The sequence below is a fragment of the Catharus ustulatus genome, chromosome 9 (assembly GCF_009819885.2).
Source record: "Catharus ustulatus isolate bCatUst1 chromosome 9, bCatUst1.pri.v2, whole genome shotgun sequence".
In the NCBI taxonomy this organism is placed as follows: domain Eukaryota; kingdom Metazoa; phylum Chordata; class Aves; order Passeriformes; family Turdidae; genus Catharus; species Catharus ustulatus.
The window spans coordinates 2,361,290-2,383,088 of NC_046229.1; the positions used below are offsets into that span (position 1 = coordinate 2,361,290).

The window sequence follows — 21,799 nt, forward strand, 5'->3', positions numbered from 1 at the left end:
AGGAATTCTCCCAGTTCTCCCAGTTCTCCCAGTTGAATCCCTTGTTCTCCCTCCCAGTTACAAGCATTACATCCCTGAGACCCTGAACCATCAGGCAGAGGAATTCTCCCAATTATCCCAATTCTCCCAGTTCTCCCAGTTCTTTCTCCCAGTTCTCCCAGCTGAATCCCTTGTTCTCCCTCCCAGTTACAAGCATTACATCCCTGAGACCTTGAACAAGACCATCAGGCAGAGGAATTCTCCCAATTCTCCCAGTTCTTCCAATTGAGGCCCTTGTTCTCCCCGCCAGTTACAAGCGTTACGTCCAAGACCCTGAACCATCAGGCAGAGGAATTCTCCCAGTTATCCCAATTCTCCCAGTTCTCCCAGTTCTTTCTCCCAGTTCTCCCAGCTGAATCCCTTGTTCTCCCTCCCAGTTACAAGCATTACATCCCTGAGATCCTGAATCATCAGGCTGAGGAATTCTCCCAATTCTCCCAGTTCTCTCCATTCTCCCAATTCTCCCAGTTCTCCCAGTTCTCTCCATTCTCCCAATTCTCCCAGTTCTCCCAGTTGTCCCAATTCTCCCAGTTCTCCCAGTTCTCTCACTTGAATCCCTTGTTCTCCCCCCCAAGTTACAAGCATTATATCCCTGAGACCCTGAACCATCAGGCAGAGGAATTCTCCCAGTTCTCCCAGTTCTCTCCATTCTCCCAGTTCTCCCAATTCTCCCCCAGTTCTCTCCATTCTCCCAGTTCTCCCAATTCTCCCAGTTCTTCCAGTTCTCCCAATTCTCCCAGTTTAATCCCTTGTTCTCCCCCCCAGTTACAAGCATTACATTCTTAAGACCCTGAACCATCAGGCAGAGGAATTCTCCCAGTTCTCCCAGCTGAATCCCTCATTCTCCCCACCAGTTACAAGCACTACATCCCTGAGACCCTGAATCATCAGGCTGAGGAATTCTCCCAATTCTCCCAGTTCTCTCCATTCTCCCAGTTCTCCCAATTCTCTCAGTTCTCTCCATTCTCCCAGTTCTCCCAGTTCTCCCAGTTGAATCCCTCATTCTCCCCTCCAGTTACAAGCATTACATCCCTGAGACCCTGAACAGAACCATCAGGCAGAGGAATTTCCTGACCAGGATCCGGATCAATAACGTTTTCAAGCATTTCCTCAAGGAGTTCAACAACAAAACCATCTGCAACAACAGCGTCTCCCCGCGCGACCTGAAGGTGAAATATTTATCCACCATGGAGATCCTGACCAAATATTATGGGGCAGAGATCTTTGAGACTTCCTTCCTGCTGATCTCTGCTGAGAATGAGATCAGTAAATTGAATTGTGGAGAGCAGGAGAAGTACGAGGTGATGGTGACGGGGAACAACGGCATCCAGTGGAGGCTCAAGCCCAGCGTGAGTAACAATTCCAGAATTTGCTTTGGGGTTTTTGGGGATTTTCTGTGCTCTTCACACACTGCAGAGCAGCTTTTGTTGGAGGGGGTGATTTACAAAAATATGAGTATTGGTCTAACACTGATACTCAGCTGTGAGGACAAAAGGCTCTGTAACAATTTAAAGTTTGGAAGTGAATGTTTATTCAGCGCTGGGCAGCAGCGTGGGGTAACCCTTAACACACACTGGGAAATCACAGAATGATTTTTGGTACAGAGTGAATGTACATTATACAGTATATTATATTCTATATTTTCTATTCTTGTTCTATAATTTATGTTATTTTAATAATTTATATTATAATTCTATTTGGTAATTCTAACTAAGAAATAACTAATTTATATTACTACTCTGGAGTGAAGTTTTTGTATAGAGTAAATGTATTAGAATACATTATATTCTATATTTTCTATTATTATTCTATAAGTTATATTAATTGTATAATTCATATTATAATTCTAATTAATAGTTAATTTATATAATTATTCTAGAATGAAATGAGTAAATGTATTAGAATACATTATATTCTCTATTTTCTATTATTATTCTATAATTTATATTTTTTATCATTTATAATTCTGTTATATAATTCTAACTAAGAAATAATGAATTTATTTTACTATTCTAGAATGAAGTTTTGGTATAGAGAAAATGCATTAGAATACATTGTGTTCTATATTTTCTATTATTACTCCATAATTTATATTATTTTTTTACTTTATATTTTAACTCTGTTATATAATTCTAACTAATAAATAATTAATTTATATTACTAGAAGGAAGTATAGAATTTATAGAATGAATGAATTCTGATTTATATTCTTGAATGATTTTTGGTATAGAGCAAATGTATGTTGTGCAATACATTATATTCTATATTTTATATAATTATAAATATAATTATAAAATTATAATTATACTGAAATTTATATGATTTTTAAGCTTTAAAATTATATTCGAAAATTCCAATTAACAATTAATTGTTTTACATTCCTATTCTGGAATGAATTTTTGATTTAGACTAAAACCACTGTGCTAAACAAATTTATCCCAAATCCATTTGCAGCCTGTACAGACAGAGAAGGAGAAGAAGAAAAAATCTGATGGCAAAGGCAAGAAGGAGGAGGAAAAGCACAAACTCAGGGAGATGTGGAACAGCTTCTCCTACTTCCCTGAAATCACCCACATTGTCATCAAGGACTCCACAGTCAGCATCAACAAACAGGACAACAAAAGGATGGTGAGAACTGCCCAGAAAAACAAAATTCAGAATTTGTCACTTCACCCTCCCTGGGGTGTGGATTCAATTCCCTGCATGGAATTATTATTAATTATTTCATATTCTTATTTTAATGAGAATTATTATTTATTTTAAAGCATATTTCCATAATTATTATTTATTTTATATATTATTAATTATTAATATTATATATTTTCCAATAATAATTATTTATTTTTATAAATAATAATTATAACCACATTAAATATTATAATAATTAAATAAGGAAACATTAAATATTATAATAATTAAATACAGAAAAAAATTATTAATAATTGACTTAAATATTATTGAAACAACTGTCGAATTATTAAATCATATTTATTAGATTATATGTATTTAAATTATTATATTGATATTAATATTCAAATTATTATATTGATGTTAATATTCAAATTATTATATTGATATTAATATTCAAGTTATTATATTGATATTACTATTCAAATTATTATATTGATGTTAATATTCAAATCATTATATTGATGTTAATATTCAAATTATATTAATTTTAATATTCAAATAATTATATTGATGTTAAAGTTCAAGTTATTATATTGATGTTAACATTCAAATTATTATATTGATATTGATATTAAAATTATTGTATTGATATTAATATTCAAATTATTATATTGATATTAATATTCAAATTATTATATTGATATTAATATTCTTATTTCCCTCCATGGGCAGAAGGTGACAACAGCCTGGAGGGACATTTGGAGTGGAAACAACAAAGAACACAAAATGTGCTGCCCTTTGCAGTAACAGCAGACAGGACTCAGTTTCTTCCTGCAGAAAAAGCAATTTTTAATGTTCCAGCCCATTTTTATACACTGTTCAAGACCTTGTGTTTAATTGGTTCATAACTTTCTTACCACTCAATTAATTGGTCAGTAAATGGCATTTTGCTTGTCCATCAAACCTCTGTTCCTGGATTTACACATTTTATTTTTTATTTCACTGATTCCCATGGCACAGATTTCTTGGTTTTTACAGGTGCAGGCTGGGTTTTCCCTACAGGAATAATTTGTTGTGCTGCCTGCTTTCCTTTTTAGGATTTTTAATGATGGGAGCTGGTAATTCAGAGCAAGGGCAGATTTTATAAAACCTTTCTTTTCTAAGATATTATCTCTAAAATCAACCCTTGGCACTGGACAGGGCAAAGTGCTGTTAAAAGTTGTGTCCACTCTGGCAGCAAATTTTCCATCACAAATCCCAGGAGGAATTACAGAATTTGTGATGCTGGAGAATCTGGCTATGACAGGGCAGGGAATGGCCACTAAAAACCAACATCCTGTAACCAGAAGTGGCATAAAAGGAGATACAAAATGAACTATCCTTGACACTGGCACCAAATTTTCCATCACAAATCCCAGGAGGAATTACAGAATTTGTGACACTGGAGAACCTGGCTATGACAGGGCAGGGCATGGCCACTAAATATCAACACCCTGTAGCCAGAAGTGGTACAAAATGAGATACAAAATGTTCTGTCCTTGCCACTGAGCAAAGTGCTGTTAAATGTTGTATCCAAACTGGCACAGATTTTCTCTCACAAATCCCAGGAGGAATTACAGAATTTGTGATGCTGGAGAGTATGGCCATGACAGGGGACAGCAGGGAATGGCCACTAAAACCAACATCCTGTAACCAGAAGTGGCACAAAATGTGTGATTGTGACAAAAATGTGATACAAAATGTGCTGTCCTTGACACTGGGCAGAGCAAAAGTGGGTGAGTGCAGTTGTGTCCACAATGGCAGCAAATTTTCCATCACAAATCTCATGAGGAATTACAGAATTTGTGACACTGGAGAGTCCTGCCAGGACAGGACAGGGAATGGCCACTAAATACCAACATCCTGTAACCAGAAGTGGCACAAAATGAAATACAAAATGTGCTGTCCTTGACACTGGCAGCAAATTTTCCATCACAAATCCCAGGAGGAAATTACAGAATTTGTGACACTGGAGAACCTGGCTATGACAGGACAGGGAATGACCACTAAATACCAACATCCTGTAGCCAGAAGTGGCACAAAATGTGTAATTGAGACAAAAATGTGATTCAAAATGTGCTGTCCTTGCCAATGGCACAGATTTTTCTCTCACAAATTCCAGGAGGAAATTACAGAATTTGTGATGCTGGAGAATCTGGGCAGGACAGGGAACAGCAGGGAATAGCCATTAAAACCAACATCCTGTAGCCAGAGGTGGTTGGATACTGGTGGCTCTGTAACCCCAGCAGTGCAGTGACCTTGCAGCCCTGCTGCTGCTGCCCTGGCCCAGCTGAGTTTGTGTTCCTGCAGGAGCTGAGGCTGGGCTCGCACGCCGAGGCGCTGTCCTTCACCTCGCTGGTCGATGGCTACTTCAGGCTGACAGCAGATGCCCACCACTACCTGTGCACTGATGTGGCTCCTCCCCTCATCCAGCACAACATCAAGAACGGCTGCCACGGGCCCATCTGGTCAGTCACTTCTGCATTTTTAACTTTATTTAAAATTTCACAATTGTAAGCTGCACCATTCTGACTAAAATTTTGGTCCGAACACGGAAGTGCAGCTTATAATCAGGTGTGGCTGATATGTGGACAGAGAATGAAAAGTTGCTGTTTTAGTTTGGAGGACAGGTGTCTGCTGAGAAAGGCAGGAGCTTCTCTTTGAAATGGAGAATGGAAACCCCCTCCCTCCAAATTATTATAATTTTGAAATCAAGGGGCTCTCAGGCAAAGATATGGGAATAGGAATAACAGTTCTTTACTAGGGAAATTAAAATAGAAATACAGCACTACAAAGAACAAACCCCAAACCCTGACACAGTCAGAGTACAGCCTGACACCCGTCAGGCAGGGTGTTGGCAGCAGTCCCATCCCATGGTGGCTGCATCCTCCTGCAGTGACAGATGTGGCTCAGCTGGAGCAGTGCTCCTGTACAAGGTGCAGTTTCCCTCCGGAGCTCCAGTGGGGATGTGGAGAAATCCGGTTTTCCTCTGGAGTCCAGTGGAGAAAGGGGCTCCCTTAGTGTCCCAAACCCTCTGTTTTTATCTTGGTAAGGAATGTTGGGCTCTTCCCCCTGGCTGGAGCAACTCCCAATGGGATGCAGTAATTTTATCAGTGCCACAGTGGGACTCAGTGGCCATGAGCAGAAAATGACTGGCTGGAGGAAGGATGGGTTGTGAAAAGATAAAGAACACTGCCCCAGCTGGTTTATAAACATGGCCATGAACAGGAGATATCCCATGAGATAAAGAACAATGCCCTGCCTGGTTTATAAAACATGGCCATGAACAGGAGATATCCCATGAGATAAAGAACACTGCCCTGCCTGGTTTCAATGGATGCCCATTAGCAGAATATCTCCCACAGAGATCAGGATCACTGCCCCCACCTTCAACAGATGTTGATAGAACAGAAACCTTTGATCACACTCTGGATTGTAATGTGCGGCTTATAATCAGGAAATTACTGTAATTCCTTACATAATGACATCACTGAGGAAATGAGGGCTTTGGATGGGTGGTGGCTATCAAAGGGTTGGAAAAATCTTAATTTTGTTAAAGGAAAAAAAAATCAGTGTTTCTCTTTGCTCATCTATAACTCAGCTGTGCACTAAAGGAGTGCTCCAGGAGTTTTGCTCATGGACACCTGGGAATATTTTAGGTAGAGATGGAATTGTCTCTGCACTCAGCCCAGGAGTCCTGGGGTGGATGAACAAAGCTTTGGGTTTTTAAACACCTGAAGGAATTCTCTTTGTGGCTTTTCCCTTCATGTTTAAGCTGCAAACTGCAGAATCCCAGGAGTTCACCTGCACAGTGTTGGGTGCAGAATTCCCAGTGTGAGCAATGCACCCTTAAATCTTATTTTAATAACAACATCAATATCTCTAAACTGCTGTTACACCCCCAATAGATGTTTGCTCTTTGTACAACCCCCAAAATGAATTTCTGGATGCTCCCTTGCTGCCTTTGCTCACTGTCCCTTCCCTTGCAGCACGGAATATGCCATCAACAAGCTGAGGCAGGAGGGGAACGAGGTGGGGATGTACGTGCTGAGGTGGAGCTGCACCAACTTCAACCACATCCTCATGACTGTGACGTGTCTGGAAGGCTCAGAGGTACAAACAGCAGGAATTCCCAGCAGGAATCTGCTCCCTGCAGCCCCTGGGGATGTGGTTTTGTCCTTTGGGAACTCACCCTCATCTCTCTGAGAGAAATTGGCTTTTTTTCCCTCCCCAGCCCTTTGTGCTGTCTCTCCAAATGGGATTAATTAGATCCAGAACAGCTCCCAATCAAACTGTGCAGGAATGTGATACAAATGAAACATTTTAAATTCATGACACAGAGAATTTGTCACTTCTCCTTGCCTTGAGCATGGTTCAGTTTCCCTGGAGCCTTTTTGGGCATGGATTTAATTCCCTTGATGGATTTTATTCCCACACCAACCTCAGCTGGAAGCTTGCAGCTGACTTGGTGGTTTGGGAAAATATTTAAAGTGTTCACACAAGAATAATAATAAATAATAAAGAATTAATAATAATAATAGTGATGATGATGACATAAATCCTTCTCTTAGGCAAAAGTGGTCATGGAATCAGTGGTGAGTCAGGAAGAGATATTTGATACTGGATTTATCTCCTGTAAATATTTAAAAAAACAAACAAAAAAGATGCTCAGCTTTCTCTTTTAACAGTGAAACAAGAAAGGAATTTTGTCTGGGAAAAGAGGGAAGGGAGAGGTGACCTAAAGCTGCAGAGAGCTTTTGAGATGGGGAAGTTCAGAAGTTCAGCCCCTCCCCAGCACCTCTGAGTGAAACTGGAAGATCTCAGCACCAGCCTGAAATCTTGTCAGACAGGGTGGGAAAGGGAGTTTTGCTGTTTTTGAATTGAGATTTTGAAACCCTGCTCCAGATTCTGCAATTCTTGACCAAAGGAAGAGAAAATTCTTCTAGAAGAGGCAAAACTGCATATTCTCAGAGTCTGAAAAACAAACAAACAAACAAAAAAAAAACCAAAGCCATAATTTGGGCTTGTTGGGTGCAACGTCTTTATGTTGCTGCTCTTCTCTGTGAGCCTTCCTGGCAGTGAAAATCCCAGGAATTTTAGGTTTTTCCTGCTTTGTTGCAGTTTGATCAGAGAACCCTGGCTTAGGAGCAGGGGATGAGCTGGTCCCACGTGTGGTGCCAAGGTTTTGGGAACCTTTGATGCCTTCCCAAACAATTCCTTCCCTCCAGTGATCCCCTTGGCTCTCTTCTCCCTCCACCACCAGGTGATGAATAACTCAGGCCCCTACAAGAACTTCCAGATCGAGGTGAAGAAAGGGGGATACTTCCTCCATGGCTCCAACAAATCCTTTGCATCCCTGAAGGACCTCATGGATCACCTGAAGGGACAAATCCTGCGCACAGACAACATCAGCTTCACCCTCAAGAGGTGCTGCCAGCCCAGACCCAGAGGTAGCCTGGCCCTGCAGGGTTTTGTTGTTGCAAGAGAGCAAACTCCAGGCACAGTGCTGTATCCTGGTGTGAAGCTCTTTAAAAAAAAAAAAAAAAGAGGTTTAAAGTTTTTTCCTTCTGTGGGGAGGAGTTTTTTCAGAAGCAAAGCAAGTGCTGTGGGCAGGTTTGAGGAGGGGGAAGGAAAGGTTTGGAACCTGCTGTGTTTGCTCTCTTTGTGAGCTGGTGTTGAATAACTCCCCTGCACCAGGCAGCAGGGAAGGGTTTGGGTCCCAGCTGATGTCCTGCAGGGCCTGGTGGCAGCAAATCATCTGTGGGGGACAATGGGGCAGTTGTTGGGTGATGGCAGCACTCTGTGGAGCTGCTTGCTATGAACTCTGAGTGCCTTGCAGCTGAATTTTGTGTGAGAGAGGAAGCACAGAGGGCTGATTGTGCTGAGCTGATAATGGTTTCCTGTCAGAAGCAGGGGAAGAACTGAACCACATCAATCACCTGCTGCTCTGAGGCTTTGGGAGAGTCCCTGAGCTTCTCACTCTGCACAAAGATCGTGGCTCCTGGCCTGGAGCAGGGGGATGTTGCACATTTGACATTTTGGTTTCATTTTGATGGCTGGTAAAATAAAATAAAAAGGCTCAGGGAGTTGATTGCCCACTTCAGCTTCTCCCTGGCTTTAGTTGCAGCAGGATTCAGTGCTTGTTCCCTCTCCTGTCTCTTCCCTGGTGGGATTTTTCTTTCTGAATATTCAATCAAAGTTCAGGAGATGCAGGACTGAAGCAGCTTGGCAGGGTGTGGTTATTCCTGGTGATTCCAATCCCAGATGAGGATTTAGCAGGTTCTGCTCTCAGCAGGAGGAATCCCAGATGGCCACACACACCCCAGTCCATCCTCCCCCAGAAATAATTCCTGCAAAGCAGAATCCATGAGCAGAACTTCTGGGGTGTCCTGCAGCAGTGGGGAGGAAACACTGGATTTTTGAGTCTGCTCCTTCTGCCCATTCCCCATTCCCAGCTGAATTCCAGAGCCCTGGGAGCTCTGTTGGTGTTTCCCAGAGCAGAGGGGATTTGGAAGGAGGTGAAGAGGAGAGGAGAATCCCCCATGCACACACTGGAAAGGAGCTGGCCCTGCAGGCAGGAGGGGATGTGGGATATTTGATTCCATTCTGTTCCATGGACAGCACAGATATTTTCTCTTTCAGTCTTTGTGCAGAAAACTCTGTTCAGTTGCTCAACATCCCCCTGATCTGGCTGATCAAACTCTGTATTTAAAATACAAACATGAAACTGTGCTTTAGTGATTTCTCTGTTGAATGAGGAGCAGAAGTCAGGTCCAAGTTTCTTTTTTCCTCCCTTTTTTGGGGGGGATTGAAGGCATTTGATGCTGGGAGGGGGGAGTGCAGTTTCTTTGAAAACCTTTCAGGATATTTTCTCCCCCTGCCTTGCAGAAATCTCCAACTTGCTGGTGGCAACCAAGAAGGCCCAGGAGTGGCAGCCAGTGTATCCCATGGGGCAGCTGAGCTTCCACAGGATCCGCAAGGAGGAGATTGTGCAGGTGGGTGCTGAGCTGCCCTGGCACCAGGAGTGTCCCTGGGGACACCAGGAGTGTCCCTGAGCCCTGCAGGGGACACCAGGAGTGTCCCAGAGCCCTGCAGGGGACACCAGGAATGTCCTGAGCTCTGCAGGGGACACCAGGAGTGTCCTGAGCCCTGCAGGGGACACCAGGAGTGTCCTGAACCCTGCAGGGGACACCAACCCAACTGCAGGGGACACCAGGAATGTCCTGAGCTCTGCAGGGGACACCAGGAGTGTCCTGAACCCTGCAGGGGACACCAACCCAACTGCAGGGGACACCAGGAGTGTTCCTGAGCCCTGCAGGGGACACCAGCTCAACTGCAGGGGACACCAGGAGTGTCCCAGAGCCCTGCCCTGGCAGCAGAGTGTCCCTGAGCCCTGCAGGGGACACCAGGAGTGTCCCTAAGTCCTGCAGGGGACACCAGGATTGTCCTGAGTCCTGCAGGGGACACCAGGAGTGTCCTTGAGCCCTGCAGGGGACACCAGGAGTGTCCTGAACCCTGCAGGGGACACCAGGAGTGTCCCTGAGCCTTGCCCTGGCAGCAGAGTGTCCCTGGGGACACCAGGATTGTCCCTGAGCCCTGCAGGGGACACTAGGAGTGTCCCTGAGCCCTGCAGGGGACACCAGCCCAACTGCAGGGGACACCAGGAGTGTCCTGAGCCCTGCAGGGGACAGGAGGGGACAGCCCAGCCCTGCCACTGCCAGCTCTTTCTTGAGAGTCTTACAGAGCTGGTTTTTTGTAGGTGTATTTTTTAAAGCCTGACATAGAATACTGTAGAAAATTAAAGCTCTGAGAAACAGAAGTTTAATATTCTACAGTAAAAAAAAGTGAAGTATTTAAAAGCTCTGAGCAGTCAGAATTCTGTGTTTAAATCTCCCCAAATTTTCAAATTGCTCCATGTTTGTAGTTGTTATTCAGGTCATCTGAATAAACCTCAACAAACACACAGGGGACTAAATACACTTAAATCAGATTTAATGCTGCTAAAAGAGCTCTTGGCTTCTTCTGGGAAATAAAAAGGAATTGGGGGGTTTTTTATTTGCAATACTGCAGCAGAGATTGGCTTTGGGTTGTTGTGTTTGCACTCAGCATCCTGCAAAAATCTCCCAAGGCAGGATGTTATTTGGGAGGAAACTGCTTCCCCAAACAAAGCTTCCAGTGAAATATTACTTCCTCTCACTTTTGGAAACACATGAAAGATCACCTCAGTAGCAGTTTGTGAATAGGAACCCCAGCTGTTGTTTATTCATTTGTTTAGTCTGGGAATGTTCAATCCCAGGGAACCTGCTGGATGATGTGGAGGTGGAATATCCAAAGAATTCCTGTGGGGAGGATGCTCAGAGCTCACTGAAGCAAAAGCAACTTCTCAGTAATTGAAATCTGTTACAAATCAGCCAGAGACAGGAAAAATGCAGATTCCAATAAATATTTGTGTAAATCTTACTTGTGACTCAGGGAGAACACCTGGGAAGAGGAACCAGAACCCAGATTTACTCAGGGATGCTGAGCCTCAAGGATGATGAGAATGAAGGGTACCAGAATGAGAGAGAGATCCGAGTGCTGCTCAAAGTGCTGGACCCCAGCCACAGAGACATTTCCTTGGCAAGTGTTTTCCTCCTGTGTGCTGTGCTTGGAGAGCTTCAAAACAGGGCTGGGATGGGGAAATGCTGAATGTCCTGGGGCACATCCCTCCCCTGCTGCCCCTGGGTGTGCTGAGCCCAGGACTGGGTTTGTGCTGCTGTTCCATGGATGGTTTGTGCTGCTGTTCCATGCATGGTTTTTGTGCTGCTGTTCCATGGATTTTGTGCTGCTGTCCCATGGTTTTTGTGCTGCTGTCCCATGGTTTTTGTGCTGCTGTCCCATGGATTTTTGTGCTGCTGTTCCATGGATTTTTGTGCTGCTGTTCCATGGATTTTTGTGCTGCTGTCCCATGGATGTTTTTGTGCTGCTGTTCCATGGATTTTTGTGCTGCTGTTCCATGGATGTTTGAACTGCTGTCCCATTCATGGTTTTGTGCTGCTGTTCCATGGATATTTTTTGTGCTGCTGTTCCATGGATATTTTTTGTGCTGCTGTTCCATGGATTTTTGTGCTGCTGTTCCATGGATTTTTGTGCTGCTGTCCCATGGTTTTTGTGCTGCTGTCCCATGGATGGTTTTGTGCTGCTGTTCCATGGATGTTTTTGTGCTGCTATCCCATGAATGATTTTGTGCTGCTGTTCCATGGATTTTGTGCTGCTGTTCCATGGATGTTTTTGTGCTGCTGTCCCATGGATTTTTGTGCTGCTGTTCCATGGTTTTTGTGCTGCTGTTCCATGGATTTTGTGCTGCTGTTCCATGGATGTTTTTGTGCTGCTGTTCCATGGATTTTTGTGCTGCTGTCCCATGGATTTTGTGCTGCTGTTCCATGGATTTTTGTGCTGCTGTCCCATGGATTTTTGTGCTGCTGTCCCATGGATTTTTGTGCTGCTGTTCCATGGATTTTTGTGCTGCTGTTCCATGGATGTTTTGTGCTGCTGTTCCATGGTTTTTGTGCTGCTGTTCCATGGATTTTGTGCTGCTGTCCCATGGATTTTTGTGCTGCTGTCCCATGGATTTTTGTGCTGCTGTCCCATGGATGGTTTTGTGCTGCTGTTCCATGGATTTTTGTGCTGCTGTTCCATGGATTTTGTGCTGCTGTTCCATGGATTTTTGTGCTGCTGTTCCATGGATTTTTGTGCTGCTGTCCCATAGATTTTAGTGCTACTGTCCCCATTCATGATTTTTGTGCTGCTGTTCCATGGATTTTATGCTACTATCCCATGGATGTTTTGTGCTGTGGGTGTGCTCAGGAGCAGCAGCTGGATGTGATTCTGTCTCCCTTTCCCCAGGCATTCTTTGAGACAGCCAGCATGATGAGGCAGGTGTCCCACAAACACATCGTGCTCCTGCACGGCGTCTGCGTCAGGGACCTGGAAAGTGAGTGCGGGGTGGGACAGGGGAGGGACAGGGGAGGGACAGGGACAGGGGAGGGACAGGGGAGGGACAGGGACAGGGGAGGGACAGGGACAGGGACAGGGGAGGGACAGGGACAGGGGAGGGACAGGGATAGGGGACAGGGGACAGGGGAGGGACAGGGAACAGGGACAGGGGAGGGACAGGGACAGGGGACAGGGGAGGGACAGGGACACGGGACAGGGATAGGGGAGGGATAGGGAACAGGGGAGGGACAGGGGAGGGACAGGGACAGGGGAGGGACAGGGAATAGGGACAGGGACATGGGAGGGATAGGGGGAGGGACAGGGACAGGGGAGACACATGGGACAGGGACAGGGGACAGGGAAAGTGAGTCCAGGGAATGGCACCTGGGAGGGACATGGGACAGGGGCTGGGACAAGAACATGGGACAGGGACTGGGACATGGGACAGGGACATGGGACAGGGGCTGGGACATGGGACAGGGACATGGGACAGAGAAAGTAAGTCCAGGGAATGGCACCTGGGAGGGACATGGGAGGGACAGGGACATGGGACTGGGGCTGGGACAAGGACATGGGACAGAGAAAGTAAGTCCAGGGAATGGCACCTGGGAAGGACATGGAACAGGGGCTGGGACAGGGACATGTGACAGGGACTACAAATTACATTCATTTGTATAAAATAAATGTATATTTGTATTTACACATATAAAGCATGTACACATTTATATGTTTATATGTATATATTTTTATGTTTAGACATATAAAATATAAATATGCACGTTAAAATGTAAATGTATGCAATATATTTTTATATTTTTAACCCAAGACAGTCCTAATGTTGTGGTGTGGGCACCAGAAGGAGAGGGAAGATTTAGAAAATGAAAAGACAAATTGGTTAATGCCCAGCCTCAGCTCTTGCAGACTCAGGGAAGGAGTTTGAGTTCCATGTGGGTGTTAAACAGGGCCATGCTGAAGGAATTTTGGTACAAGAGCTCAGGGGAACACGGTAGCCTGGTGCTTATTTTTTTCTGTTATTTCTATAAAATAATATGCTTATTATTTTCTATTATTTTTCCTGTTATGTGCAATAAAATTGCACCTTTGGAATGCCTGGCTCCAGGTTTAGTGTTCATTTGCCACATGAAACCCCTCAGCCTTTTAATCTGGGCTCTGAGCACTGAAAGAAACTTTGGGCAAGGTGAAATAAAAACATTTTCCAACCACCTGGGAGGTGGGAACACAAATGAAATGACTCCTGCAGCACTGACTCCTGCCCCTGCCTTTGCAGATATCATGGTTGAAGAGTTTGTTGAGTGTGGGCCTCTGGATCTGTTCATGCATAAGAAAAGTGAAGTTCTCACAACCCCATGGAAATTCAAAGTGGCCAAACAACTTGCAAGTGCCCTGAGCTACCTGGTAAGAGACACCTTGGAAAAGTGCTGAAGGGGAACACTACATTTCCCTGCTCCTCCTTTCCTTCTTTTCCTCCAGTTCCTTCCCAGGTGTAATTTTGGATTTCAGCTTGGAATATTGAAATATTTTAGAGATGTTCTGGATGCCCTGGAGCACTCACAGAATTCCAGTTTGTTCCCAGGTGTAATTTCAGATTTCAATTTGGAGTATTTTAGAGCTGCCCTGTGGTGTGGAGATCCTGGAGCACTCACAGAATTCCAGTTTGTTCCCAGATGTAATTTTGGATTTCAATTTGGAGCATTTTAGAGCTGCCCTGGAGCACTCTCAGAATTCCAGTTTGTTCCCAGGTGTAATTTCAGATTTCAGTTTGGAGTATTCTAGGGATGCCCTGTGTTGTGGAGATCCTGGAGCACTCTCAGAACCTCTCACTGTTCTCTCCCTGCTTTTTCCCTGTAGGAGGACAAGGATTTGGTGCATGGGAATGTGTGCACCAAGAACATCCTGCTGGCCAGAGAGGGCATTGATTCTGAGTATGGGCCTTTCATAAAGCTGAGTGACCCAGGAATCCCCATCACCGTGCTGTCCAGGCAAGGTATGTCCAGGGAAAGGCAGAAATGTCATTTGCTGCAGCCAGAACTGCCTCTGGAACAGGGACAATCAGCTTTCATGGATCTGCAAATACACAGTGGCTGTTCAGAGCATTCATTTCTCTTACAAAATGTGTCCAGTGAGATGAGACAGAAGGAATCTCAGAGTGTGGATGGCTCCAGGCATGAGCCTGTGCAAGCTGCAGGCACATCCTTCTGGCAGCAATTTGGGAGTCAATAAACTGGGCAAATTCTGCAGCTCCAGTTCATTTCACACAAGAATAATTCAGTTCCAAGCTGCTTTTTCCCTCCTGTGATATTCACTCCCTGATGTGTTTTATCCCAGAGCGTGTTGAGAGGATCCCCTGGATTGCACCTGAGTGTGTTGAGGATTCCAAAAACCTCAGCATTGCTGCAGACAAGTGGAGTTTTGGTACAACCCTGTGGGAAATCTGCTATAATGGAGAAACTCCACTGAAAGACAAGACCTTGGCAGAGGTAAAATTGTTACACAAACTTGGATCCATCCTCTTGAGCCCTTCAGTTCTCCCCCTTGTCCTGTCCCTCCATCCTTGTCCCCAGTCCCTCTCCAGCTCTCCTGGAGCCCCTTTAGGTTCTGCAAGGAGCTCTGAGCTCTCTCTGGAGCCTTTTCTCCTCCACACTGGACAATCCCAGTTCTCCCAGCCTTCTCTAACCCCTGTGTCCAGTTAGAAGCTGAGTGAGATTGTCCCAAACATCTCCTGTTTCTTTTGGATTGATTCCAGAGGGTCTCCCAGGGAACACTGCTGCTGCTCACTGCAGTTTAAAGAATTGGAGTCACTCTTGTGCCCTTCCTGCCCTGCAGGGTTGGGAATGCCCATCCCAGCCCTGTCCCACCTGGCCTGGAGCTGGGACCTCTCAGGGCTGTGAGGAGCACCCAGGGTGTCCCTGGCAAACATTTCCTGGTGTATAAATAATGGAAAACCTGGCAGGAAATGGTTCCTGACAGTGGAAATACTCAGCACTTTTTAAACACTTCATGGGTGTTAAGTGGTTACTCCAGATCCAGCACAAGAGGAATTCTCTCCTGGAAAGACCCAAGTTCCAGCTGAAAAGGGAGATTTCCTTGGCAAGGCTCCCATTGAATTAAGGATTTAATGTCACATCCTCTGATGTAGAATCACAAAATTGCTCAGGTTAGAAAAGACCTCAGAGATCCTCAAGTCCAGCCACTGCCCCAGCTCAGAGCTGGGTGATGGAAGTTAAAATTGCTGGGATTTGTGTTTGTTGCCACAGAAGGAGAGGTTCTATGAGGGGCACTTTGTGCTGGCCACGCCGTCCTGCAAGGAGCTGGCAGATCTGATGAAGCAGTGCATGAACTACGACCCCCACCAGAGACCCTTCTTCAGGGCCATCATGAGGGACATCAACAAACTGGAGGAGCAGAGTAAGGCCAGGGGACACCTGCAGGGAGGGATCTCTGAATCCTGGGGTGGGACCTGAAGCTGCTCCAGGCTGGGAAGTTCACCAGGAGAAATTTGGGTGTGGGTGTGGAAGCAGGTCCAGAGTGGATGGAGAATTCCCTGTCAGAAAGCAGGGGGATGTGAGGAAGGAAAGATGGGGCAGTGGGGACAGAGCAGGGATGGCCTGGAGGGTCAGACCATGCAGGAATCTCAGCTGGGACCTGTCCCCTCCTAGATCCTGACATTGTCTCAGAGAAGAAACCTGTCACCGAGGTGGATCCCACGCTCTTCGAGAAGAGGTTCCTGAAAAGAATCCGGGATTTGGGTGAGGTAAGAGCAGAACACAACCCCCAGAACACAGCCAGAGCTGCTGGCTGTCCCCACAGCCTGTGCTGTGTCACATCAGCACCCAGATCAGTGCCTGGCTGTCCCCACAGCCTGTGCTGTGTGACACAAACACCCAAATCAGTGCCTGGCTGTCCCCACAGCCTGTGCTGTGTCACATCAACACCCAAATCAGTGCCTGGCTGTCCCCACAGCCTGTGCTGTGTGACACAAACACCCAGATCAGTGCCTGGCTGTCCCCACAGCCTGTGCTGTGTGACACAAACACCCAGATCAGTGCCTGGCTGTCCCCACAGCCTGTGCTGTGTGACATCAACACCCAGATCAGTGCCTGGCTGTCCCCACAGCCTGTGCTGTGTGACACAAACACCCAAATCAGTGTCTGACTGTCCCTGCAGCCTGTGCTGTGTCACATCAACACCCAAATCAGTGCCTGGCTGTCCCTGCAGCCTGTGCTGTGTCACATCAACACCCAAATCAGTGCCTGGCTGTCCCCACAGCCTGTGCTGTGTGACACAAACCCCCAAATCAGTGTCTGGGTGTCCCCACAGCCTGTGCTGTGTCACATCAACACCCAAATCAGTGCCTGGCTGTCCCTGCAGCCTGTGCTGTGACACAAACACCCAAATCAGTGCCTGGCTGTCCCCACAGCCTGTGCTGTGTGACACAAACACCCAAATCAGTGCCTGGCTGTCCCCACAGCCTGTGCTGTGTGACACAAACACCCAAATCAGTGTCTGGGTGTCCCCACAGCCTGTGCTATGTGACACAAACACCCAAATCAGTGTCTGGCTGTCCCCACAGCCTGTGCTGTGTCACATCAGCACCCAGATCAGTGCCTGGCTGTCCCCACAGCCTGTGCTGTGTGACACAAACACCCAGATCAGTGCCTGGCTGTCCCCACAGCCTGTGCTGTGTCATATCAACACCCAAATCAGTGTCTGGGTGTCACTGAGTGTTGTCCTCAAGGGTTCTCCTTTCTCTCCCATTCAGGGCCACTTTGGCAAGGTGGAACTGTGCAGATATGACCCAGAAGGTGACAACACTGGGGAGCAGGTGGCAGTGAAATCCCTGAAGCCAGAGAGTGGAGGGAATCACATTGCTGACCTCAAGAAGGAAATTGAAATCCTGAGGAATCTTTACCACGACAACATCGTCAAATACAAGGGCATTTGCACAGAAGATGGTAAATCTTGCAGAATATTAAAATGTAGATGAGTTTTCATTTAGAATTTATAAATGTCCTGCCTGGAGCAGGTTTTGCTGTGGGTTGGCTCAGGGATGGATGATGGGAATGAGCCATGGGATGTTTAAAGTGCTGCTGCTGTACAAAATCTGTTGCTGTTCACAGTGTGAGAAGAGTCTGCAAATGAAACCTGCTGTGTTTTTTAGGAGGAAGTGGGATTAAACTCATCATGGAGTTCCTTCCCTCTGGGAGCCTGAAGGAGTATCTCCCACGGAACAAGAACAAGATCAATCTCAAGCAGCTGCTCAGATATGCAGTTCAGATCTGCAAGGTGAGCCTGAGCCTGCAGGGTGAGGGGGATGGAAAACATCAGCAACAAACCCGTGCTCCTTTATCCCCAAGGATCAGGATCCTAAAGCAATCTCTGCCACCCTTTGGGTGCTACTGGCACAAAGATCAGCAGGGGAACAGTGAGGAGGTTCCAAAGTTTGCTGTGAGAAGTTGTTCCTGTGGGAGGATTTGGAGGATCAGGAGGGAGGAAGCACTTGGAATGTTAAAGGGATGGAAATGAGAGTGCAGAGCATGGTCAGGCCACGTGAAGCAATAACTGGAGAAAAATGGAGGAATAAAAGAAAATGAAATAAATAAAAGGTTTTTTCTCTCCTCTCCTAGGGCATGGACTACCTGGGCTCCCGTCAGTACGTGCACCGTGACCTGGCAGCGAGGAATGTCCTGGTGGAGAGCGAGAACAGGGTGAAGATTGGGGACTTTGGGCTCACCAAGGCCATCGAGACAGACAAGGAATATTACACGGTCAAGGACGACCGCGACAGCCCCGTCTTCTGGTACGGCCCTGGCTCCTGGCTGGGGGCAGGCACCCTCTCCTGCACCCCAAGATCCTCCTGCTTTTAGGGTGCCTCAGTGAAGACACACCATGAGGGCAAGGAGCAGCACCTGGTGGGCTGGACTCACCTCTTGTGCTGTTTATTTCTGCCTGCAGTTCTGGGTTTGGTCTCCTTGGTTTCACAGGGCCTTGCTGGGGCACAGACCTTGTGTAGGAGGGACCTTGAGATGCTTGAGTGCATCCAGAGAAGGGCAGAAAGGCTGGGGAGGGGCTTGGAGCACCAACCCTGGGAGGAACAGCTGAGGGAGCTGGGGTTGTTCAGCCTGGAGAAAAGGAGACTCAGGGGTGACCTCATCACTCTCTTACAATTTTCTGAAAAGTGGTTGTGGTCAGGGGGAGTTGGTCTCCTTCTCCAGGCAGCACTGACAGAATGAGAGGACACAGTCTCAATCTGCATCAAGGGAAAATTAGGTTGGATATTAGGAAAAAGTTTTCCACAGAAATAGTGATCAAGTACTGGAATGGTCTGCCCAGGGAGGTGGATATGTTAAAAAATCCTGGATGTGGCACTGGGTGCCGTGGTCTAGTGGAGGTGTTAGGGCTGGGTTGGACTCCATGATCTTAAAGCTCTCTACCAACCCAAAATTCTGGGATTCTGTGAATGATTTATTACTTTTCCATTTGTGTGCAAGGGCTCCACCAGCACAGCTGTGTTTCCTGAGCTGCTCTGGCTGTGTGGGGTCCCTGGGTGTGACGCTGTCCCCTGGTGTCCCCAGGTACGCCCCGGAGTGTTTGCTGCAGAGCAAGTTCTACATCGCCTCGGACGTGTGGTCCTTCGGGGTGACGCTCTACGAGCTCCTCACCTACTGTGACTCCGAGTCCAGCCCCATGGCAGTAAGTGGCTGGGACACAAATGGCTGCCAGAGCTGCTTCAATCCCATCATTTTAAACAAAATTATTCTTACTTTTGGCAACAAGGAGAGAAATCAGAGAATCGTGGGCTCATTTGGGGCGGGAGGGACCTCAATGCTCCACCCCTTCCATGGGGCACACCTTGCTCCAGGTTTATCTGGGGAACCCCTGGTGCTTGTCCTTGCAGTGGGGTGAGGGATTCCTGAGGGATTCCCAGCTGATCCTGCTGTCCCCACAGGAATTCCTGAAGATGATCGGCCCCACGCAGGGACAGATGACGGTGGCGCGGCTCGTGAGGGTCCTGCAGGACGACAAACGGCTGCCACGGCCTCCCACCTGTCCTGAGGAGGTGAGGGAGGGAGGGAGGGGGATGGATGGATGGTGGATGGATGGATGGATGATGGATGGATGATGGATGGATGATGGATGGATGGATGGATGGTGGATGGATGGATGATGGATGGATGATGGATGGATGATGGATGGATGATGGATGGATGATGGATGATGGATGGATGGATGGATGATGGATGATGGATGGATGGGGATGGATGATGGATGGATGGATGATGGATGGATGATGGATGATGGATGGATGGATGGATGATGGATGGATGATGGATGGATGATGGATGGATGATGGCTGGATGGATGATGGATGGATGGATGATGGCTGGATGATGGATAGATGACGGACGATGGATGGATGATGGAAGGAAGGAAGAAAGAAGGAATAAAGGAAGGAAGGAAAGTCTATCTTTCCATCCCTTCCTGGACACCAATTCAGCCCCAGAGGGGTGACACTCCCCTGGTTCCACCGGCCTGACTGGGTAGCAAAACCTTCAGGAGCGCTGGGAAAAGGCATTTCCAAGGTTTTCAAGGATTGTTTTGAGATATTTTTTGACATTAACATTCCCAGTCTGTGGTGTCAAGGACTGACTCACTGCAGTACCTGGATCCATGAACATTCCTTGGGAACCCCTCAGATTTTGGCAATTCCTGGGGTGCAGCTCCCCAGCTGGAAGTGCTGTGCTGGTTTAAACCTGAACTGAGCAAACTCCCTGCCCAACACCTGAGGTGTTTCTGTTCATTCAGGGACACTGCTCCATTGGGAAAACCCAAAGGAATGTTTCATTCCTTAAAAAATCCCTGTTTCTGTTGCCAGGTGGATCAGCTGATGAGGAAGTGCTGGATCTACAAACACGACGAACGCACCACCTTCCACAACCTGATCCAAGGATTTGAAACAATTATGAGTAAAATGTAATTAATTTTTTTTTAAATCCTGTCAGGACTTTAAATGCCCAGCAAACAATCTAGGCCCAAGGCTATTCCTTTTTTTTTTTTGTTGTTTTTGTTTTTACTTCTGTAATTTTACTCTGGCTGGGCTGATGTGGTTATAAAGGATTCTTTTGCCAACAGATTGAAGAGTTGGATTAAAAGAATTGAAAAAGTTTGGGCAAAATGAGCTCCAGCTCCCTTTGCTGCTGTTCTTGCAGGGCAGTTTTATCCTGCTCTGATTCTGGTTGTGCCACAATTGGAATTGCCCTGATGGATGATGTGAGCTGGGAAAATGAAAATCCCCAGCTCAAACAGCCACAGCCAGTGGATGTAAGAGGACTCAATTAATAATTTTGAAGTCAGCTGACAAAATATCCTTCTCATGCACTTAAATCCTAGTAAGAAACAAAACAACCTATAAAATATAGGGAAGGGAAAATTTGCAGCTCTTTTTAACTCACCAGGCCCCCAGTCCTGAGCTCTTACAGGTATTTTTTAAAAGTGTTCAAAACTTGCACCCCCAGCAGCATGGAGGGGTGGGCACAACTTTCAGTGAGAAACCCAATTTTGGAATAAATCATTTGCTTTTCCTAACTCCACTCCCACATTTTTGCCCCTGGAGCTCCCAGACTGGCTGCACCCCTGGAGGGGGGGAATGTGCAGGAAGGGATTCAAGGAGATGGGAAAGAACCTGCCCAGAGTCTGGAGGGGATTTTCCAAAAAGAAAAAAAGGCCTGAGCACCCAGGGGTGTCCTGGGGAACCCCTCTAACAAAATTTTTAAAGAACATTTTGACTCAGCCCATGAGTGGTTTAACTGGAACCTTCTGCTGCCAACACTTCTCCTACCACACCTGGAGTTGGAAAATGCTCTGAAGAGATCCTCAAGTTTTGGCAATAATAGAAAGAGGTCTATATATATATATATAAATATATATAAAATGGTAATTATGAGCTCCAAGGAGGTCAGATTTATTTTTACAGTGTTATTGTTTCTGTATGTCACGTAGGAAGCTGAATTTAATCTGTAAGCACTTTGTTACTCTTTATACAAACAAGTCTAATAAAGAATTTTTTTTTTCTCCATGTGCCTCCCTTTTTAATCAT

The 21,799-nt window shown here is 46.1% G+C and overlaps 1 protein-coding gene across 1 annotated transcript in view; it reads left to right on the forward strand.

The window, feature by feature from the left end:
* The window catches only part of LOC117000217 (tyrosine-protein kinase JAK1-like), a 54,401-nt gene extending 32,623 nt beyond the window's left edge, over window positions 1–21,778 (forward strand). The window contains exons 7-25 of the mRNA XM_033067678.1: window positions 1,055–1,388; window positions 2,494–2,667; window positions 5,020–5,177; window positions 6,699–6,822; window positions 7,973–8,159; window positions 9,598–9,704; window positions 11,182–11,328; window positions 12,595–12,682; window positions 13,973–14,100; window positions 14,554–14,689; window positions 15,031–15,182; window positions 15,960–16,110; window positions 16,362–16,456; window positions 17,465–17,657; window positions 17,864–17,988; window positions 18,330–18,502; window positions 19,278–19,395; window positions 19,652–19,762; window positions 20,579–21,778. Coding sequence (XP_032923569.1) covers window positions 1,055–1,388; window positions 2,494–2,667; window positions 5,020–5,177; window positions 6,699–6,822; window positions 7,973–8,159; window positions 9,598–9,704; window positions 11,182–11,328; window positions 12,595–12,682; window positions 13,973–14,100; window positions 14,554–14,689; window positions 15,031–15,182; window positions 15,960–16,110; window positions 16,362–16,456; window positions 17,465–17,657; window positions 17,864–17,988; window positions 18,330–18,502; window positions 19,278–19,395; window positions 19,652–19,762; window positions 20,579–20,680 — 2,803 coding nt within the window. The 3' untranslated portion in view covers window positions 20,681–21,778. The remainder of the gene's footprint in view (window positions 1–1,054; window positions 1,389–2,493; window positions 2,668–5,019; window positions 5,178–6,698; window positions 6,823–7,972; window positions 8,160–9,597; window positions 9,705–11,181; window positions 11,329–12,594; window positions 12,683–13,972; window positions 14,101–14,553; window positions 14,690–15,030; window positions 15,183–15,959; window positions 16,111–16,361; window positions 16,457–17,464; window positions 17,658–17,863; window positions 17,989–18,329; window positions 18,503–19,277; window positions 19,396–19,651; window positions 19,763–20,578) is intronic.
* The last annotated feature ends 21 nt before the right edge of the window (window positions 21,779–21,799 follow it).